We start from the raw sequence: 6,799 nt of genomic DNA on the forward strand, positions 1-6,799 counted from the left end.
GTTGGGGTGCATGCAGTCTTACGGATGAACATCTGTCCATGACCAAGGTTTTATTTTCAGGCTCTCAAATATAGAACCATAAGTTTTTGTTTTGTATAAAGCATACTGTGAAATTCTTATAAACATTCTGGTGTCCCAAGCCTTGCACGTAAACTTGTCGGTGTTAGTTTCCCCCTCCCTCAAAAATCTCATGAAATTCTGACAATATTCTGCTGCTAGAGGACTGTAGATATTTATGTGCCAATATTTTTTTCTTAGGACAAACCAGAGGTTTGTTTTATGAAGGGTGCTTATGAACAAGTGATTAGGTACTGTACAACATATAACTGCAAAGGACAGACCCTGCCCCTCACCCAACAACAGAGAGAGCAGTATCAGCAAGAGAAGACATCTATGGGCTCTGCAGGACTTAGGGGTAAGATTACTTCAGAGTAGTTAGTCTTTGCACCATAAGAATAGTTCTTTTGAATGTATTGTTTGACTTGCTTGTTCAAACTAACAGAGGACTTGAAACCAACCTTTTTCTCAGTTTTCATTGTGTTCACCAATTTATCTTTAAGTTAAGAGTGGAAATTAAATTGGCTTAAGGTTTAAATAGCATGACTGACTTGAGAATGTCAGTGCTGTACTGCAATTCTCATCCTGTCTGATCACCCAAGGGATTTGTCACCATTTCTACCTATTACATTTTACTACATGAATTTCTATGGGTATTCTGGAAGTAGTCATGACCTCCCCACTTTTTTTCTGTTTTGCCCTCATCTCAGTTTTAAGGTTTAGAGCGGACTAGTTATGGCAACCTTCTGAGAGAGGCAGCACCGTTAAATGTTTACAAGGTATTGGTAGTTATGCAGCTGAGTGCCTCATGGGGCATGGACCTTTCATTTTTAAAGTTCTTCATTTTTTTTTGTTTATTTCCAAGTTGAGAATATAGAAAACTTTAAATGATAGTTTTGTTCTTAAAAATGATTGGTACAGGATGGGCAGGGGTATGTGCTATACAGAATACTGGTGGACTGACAAGCTATGCTTTTATATATTATCTTTAGCTAGTATCTACAGTGGGTGAGGATGATATACTGGCCTGTTACTTTTGATTTCATGGATTTACTTTTTTTCATCTGATGACCATGATTTAAACTTTGATTGAGGTTATTGCCCTCGACAAAGATTGATAAAATATTTATGCTAGATTGTCAGGTGCATGGTATCCTACACAGGTGCAGTTAGCAGGTCTTCTATTCATGTTAATATGTGCCTGAAATAGTGAGTGTGCACAAGAATCAGATTGGTATTTTTCTAAATACCAGAAGCTTTCCTGTACATCTTTCATGTGAAAGTGACTAGAAAATATTTGTTTTTTAAATCCTGAAATAGGTAAGGTTAGCAAAGGGAACACTTGTTTGAAGATGGGCATGAAAAAACAGCCTATTCTAATTACCAAACAACACCTGAACTGCAGTAACAGCAATCCGTCGTTTTAGGATGTTAGCACCCTGATTTTCTGTAATCTAGTAGTTGAGTAAAGTAAGCATGCTTGTGATGGTTAGGTTAATCTCAATGGGGATACCTGGTGAGTAAAGTTACTTGTTTCAGAACACCTGACCCTTACTCTGTATACAACAGTCATCCATTTTTTTCAAACAAATTTCCTTGAATCCTATTAGAAAATTTCTGTTTGTGTATACTAACTTTTATTTTGGAAAGCACTGCTGTAAAAAATACTATTCTTGTAGTAATTAAATTTTAATGACTTCAGTTTTCAAAGATAAACTTATGTTTCCCTTGTTTTCTTAAAGTTTTGGCCTTAGCTTCTGGCCCTGAGCTGGGACAGCTGACCTTTTTGGGGCTGGTGGGCATAATTGATCCTCCAAGGACTGGTGTAAAAGAAGCTGTTACTACACTTATCACCTCAGGCGTAGCAATAAAAATGGTTACTGGAGATTCACAGGAGACTGCGGTTGCCATTGGTATGAATAGACCACTTCCTTTCGTTTTGACGTGTTTCATGGGGATGTCTTACAACGTGTTACTCTAAGATGAAATATTGTGGTGGTGGTTAAAAATCTGAAGTAAGGTTTGTGATGCCTATTTGGCATGTACCATTTGCACAGGATTGTTATGTGATGTAATGTAAGCTGAAAAGCTGTAGTTTTAAAAGAACTTTGTAAATTTAAATAATTGTTGTTGTGTCGTTTTTCCCCCCCCCCACCAGGTTCTACCTAAGATTTGAATATATTTGAAAGAAACTGGTTTTGTCCTTTTATTTTCCTCATTTAGCAGTAATTTGTATCAAGATAGTTTCACTTATGGTTAGTTTCCCCTGTGTGTATATGCCTCTCACTTTTGAAACTCACATGGGGGCATGTATCCTATTACAAATTATTTCCAGCTCCCCTTTTACATACGACTGGATTTCAAGTTAAGTATTTTTAAACTATATTAAATGCCTTACTCCTTAACCAAGTCAAGTACAGGAGGTGGCATGTAGTAAAAGGGTCATTCCTTGTTCTATGGGATGGTTAGGAAACTTGGCAAAGGAAGTTGAAAAAGAAAGAACAGTCTGATGTTTGTGCATGCTGTTTTTGTGCAGAGGTAAAACATCCTTTTGTTAACCTGTTCTCCTTTTTCCGTCTGTTTGCTCATTTCCTGTTTCTCTTTTAAACTCTAAACTCTCTAGGGCATGGATTATCATTTGCTATATGTTTGTACAGCACCTAACACAGTGGGGCACTGACCTATTTGAGGCCTCTAAGTGTTAAACTTTTAAAGCAAATAAATCCAATCAGAGTAAGTTTCATGGCACACCTTTTATTTCTTGAGAGTTTGGGTAATTATTCCAGTCAACTGATTTGAATAATGCCTATGAAATTACTGCTGTCAAAAATGGTACATTTGAAAAATGGCAGAATAGAATAGGTGTACAAAATAACCTGGTATTGGAACCTAGTATGTTGGAAAAAAAATAGTAGGCTATTTACATCATTGTCATTTAGTGATATAATTTATGTGTTTACATCTCTTTCCAGCTAGTCGTCTTGGATTATATTCCAAAAATTCACAGGCAGTTTCGGGAGAAGAAATAGATGCTTTAGATATTCAACAGCTTTCACAAATAGCACCAAAGGTTAGTTGAAAAAAATACAGATTGTTTTAATATAATAGAAGCATCATAAATTAAAAAAAATCTTATTAATGGAGAGCTAAAAAGTAATTTCTAAGAAACTGACAAGATTTTAAAGAAATGGATGAAGCTGTAAATTATTAGCAGTCAGAGCTTATAGCATAGAAATACAGATATTATGCCATATAAGATCGATTGTCCACTTCAGTTTATGAGGTTTTTGTATCATCTTAATTTTTCAGACTTTTATTCTTACTAATATAACTTTGGAACTATTTTTTAAAAATTTCATTTTTTTTTTCAAGATTTTTTGTTGAGTCTTGGTAATCTTTAACCTTAGATACTCATTGTCTAAACTTTACACCAGTAAACAGTTTTACACTGTTTGAACAGTTTCCTGTTTGTTTTTTCAGTTGGCTCTCTTACCTTTTTGTGTAATGTTCCCTAGTTCTTGTATCATGGGAGAGTGTGAATAAAGGTGCCTGATTTTGCCTTTTTGATACCATTCATTATTTTGTGTACCATGGTAATGATCAGACCATAGTTTCCAAACTACAAGGAGCTCTTCAAGTTTCACCTTAGGGGCTTCTGTGGTGGCTGACAAACAAAGCTAGCAAGCAGAATGGGAGAGGGTAAGCATGAAGAATGGTACTGATCTTAGTGTACTCAGTAAACTTTAGTTTTCAGTGGATCACCCAGTCTGAATTACCAAAAGTTTATGGCATGACTATGTATACCTGACTTGAGATGCAAGTAAGAGATGCTATAAAAGAAACTGATAGTATAACTTAGGGGTCTGAATAATGTGAAATATTGTAGAAGCTAATGCTAGTTATTGAATAGTATCAGTGAGTAGGAGGTTATATACAGATGCCATAATCTTGAAGTGACAACTTGTAGGTCTGTCCTGCTACCATACCTACAGAAAAATAGGTTTGGGCATGAAGTGCTGCTGAAAGCTAGTCCAGAATTTTGTTGGAAGTTGCATGGAAAGCAAATAATTGACCATATAAAAGGTGGTCAAGAAAATAATATTTAAAAGAAGCTTAATCATGCTGAGCAAAATCTTTACTAGTTGTCATAAAAGTTTTGACATGAAAGTATCATTCTACTTAAAATTCCTAGTAAATGTGGTACATAAGAATGGGAATGGTTTCATAGGATCAACTTAACCGCCACCTTATGTAAATGTTGCCATCAAGGTGAACATCAAGAAGTTCTGAATTTAAGAGTTTAAAATCAGAACTTCTCAAAAAATGCAAATTCTACAGATTGTCTTAAATTTTAAAATTAGAATCATAATACAGTAGTATTATCCTTTTTAAGACTTTTGAATATTGAATAAAATATAAGTAACAGTAATCCAGTGTCATGTTTCTTACAAAAAAAATCGTTGATAATTATGTTCCAAATGAGATAAGATGGTAGCTTTGTTTTGGTTTTGAGAATATTTTTTTATATCCTCTAATATTATTGTATCCATTTCACATCTTAATTTATCAAGGTTTCATTGCCCTTTCCATATATTTTTAACAGGTTGCAGTGTTTTACAGAGCCAGTCCCAGACATAAATTGAAAATCATAAAGGTATGTTTCTCTAGAACAATGATTCTCATCCAGGGTGCCATGACACCTTGGGGTGCCTTGAGATCTTCTCAGGGGTGTTGCAGGGTGCCACACAAGGCTAGCACTGTTGGGTGTGCAAATGTGATGCACAAGATAGGCCCAGAGATTTCAAATAGGAATCCATAGTGTTAAAATCATGCTGATCTGCTCTGGTCCTTCTGAGTTCTTTGCAACAGAAGAATTTCTCTCTTATTTTTCTGTAGTCAACAGCTGAATGAAAAATAAGAGCTGGCATTTTTCTGAGGAATGCCATGAGCATAAAAAGGTTGAGAACTGCTGCTCTGGAAGTAGAACTGCAGGACATTATTAATAGACACTTGTTTTATAATAGTGGTTAATAATAATCGCTTAATTTCATCTGGACAACACAAATTTAGTAACATGAAGTATATTTGGTTGTAAAGAACGTTGTTTTCAGATATGGAAAAAATGCACTATTAGAAACCTTTATCCAGTAAGGATAGAGGACTATAACTGGTTAGAAAAATAACACTTTCTCAGTTGCCAGAGGATCAATTGTGATTCTGTCGCATTGCAGTTGAATTGACTAGAAACTTATGAGAATCCATATTTCTGCTGCTGCTCAGAAGAGACTAAGACATGAATTTCAAGGTACTTCTGAAATAATGCTTCAATTCTGAAGCTAAGAAAAGAAGCTGAAAGCGAAGGATCTCTGCAAAATAGACACATTTTCAATATAGTCATTTGCACAATTGGAAAAGCAACAAGAATGAGGAAATCAGGTGGTAAAGAAACAGAATGTAATAGAAGAAGTCTGGGGGAGGGGGAGTGTTAAAATAGACACACTCGGTATTTTGCAGTTTATTTGCCCTAGCAAGTCTTTTTTACTTTTTTTGAAACACCATTTCTGTCTGTTACATTCTATACAAACCCAAGTTTTCACTTAGGGTGTGATGTGATTAAAGTTGTGAGATTTAATTTTTACTCTTAGGTATAAATTATAATTAGATTTCCAAATCCAACTCTTTTGGAACAAACTTATGTCCCATATAGTGGTATGGACCAGACCATATTGAGCTGACTTAAGTTTTTTCCTTTTTCTATAGTCCCTGCAAAATAATGGTGCAGTAGTTGCTATGACAGGAGATGGAGTGAATGATGCTGTAGCCTTGAAGGCTGCAGATATTGGCGTAGCAATGGGGCAGACTGGAACAGATGTCTGTAAGGAAGCAGCTGATATGATCCTGGTGGATGACGATTTTCAGACAATAATGTAAGTTTAACGTCTGTAAATATTTGCATGCTGAAAAAATCCAACTGAAAAAAGCCTTACCTTGAACTACAAGGGAAAGATTATTTTTTTTACCTCTATGAGTTCCTGAACAAATAAAAAGAAACAGCATCTTTAGAGCTCATTGCCTGGTATAGCATTCTAAAACATCAGAATGCTTGTTCTTTTTATTATTTTCAGAAACTTGGGGTTTTTTCCCTTCCGATCAGGTTACCTTGCATTAGCAATTGAGTGGCTTGTCAGCAAGAGCAAATATACAATGGAGAGTTGTATAACACTTAACTACTTCTGTTCTTATGTGCACACCAAATAGTAAAAGAAACTATTTAAGTTTTGGGTGTTGCTTATGCTAGACTATTAACATTTGGTACTGGTGCTGCTGCTGTCACCACCACTAGTTGCGTTTACTGCTAGTGTAGATGGAGTATCAGTTTAAGTATAATGTTTCTGGTTGGCATTATTACTACCGCAAATGGAGCTGTAGGGGTTAAAAACAGGATTGAAGTTTAGATAGCTGGGACACAAGAAACCACTACTTTTCAGGAGCAAAAATCTCATTGTAAAATGTAATTGATCTATAACTTTAAAATCTTTGGTTGTGGGTTACTGTTAATTGTTTTGTGGTTAATAATTCTAATATTATAAAAGCCTAAGCTTGCCTTGTTTTATTCATGCTCTGATTGGCTGACAACCAATCAGAGTGTGAGCAACCACTTAAACAGGAGCTAGTGGTGTGGTGGAGTGCTGCCATAATGGTGGGGATAGTGGTGTGGTGGAGTGCTGCCATAATGGTGGGG

The 6,799-nt window shown here is 35.6% G+C and overlaps 1 protein-coding gene across 2 annotated transcripts in view; it reads left to right on the forward strand.

Moving 5' to 3' along the window:
• ATP2C1 (ATPase secretory pathway Ca2+ transporting 1) overlaps positions 1–6,799 on the forward strand; it is a 100,687-nt gene that overhangs the window by 86,366 nt on the left and 7,522 nt on the right. For both annotated transcript variants that reach the window (XM_019536765.1, XM_019536773.1), the window contains exons 17-21: positions 259–415; positions 1,800–1,970; positions 3,030–3,127; positions 4,661–4,711; positions 5,818–5,984. In XM_019536765.1, coding sequence (XP_019392310.1) covers positions 259–415; positions 1,800–1,970; positions 3,030–3,127; positions 4,661–4,711; positions 5,818–5,984 — 644 coding nt within the window. The remainder of the gene's footprint in view (positions 1–258; positions 416–1,799; positions 1,971–3,029; positions 3,128–4,660; positions 4,712–5,817; positions 5,985–6,799) is intronic.

This window comes from Crocodylus porosus, unplaced genomic scaffold (genome assembly GCF_001723895.1).
Source record: "Crocodylus porosus isolate Cpor-Errol unplaced genomic scaffold, CroPor_comp1, whole genome shotgun sequence".
Classification (NCBI taxonomy): domain Eukaryota; kingdom Metazoa; phylum Chordata; order Crocodylia; family Crocodylidae; genus Crocodylus; species Crocodylus porosus.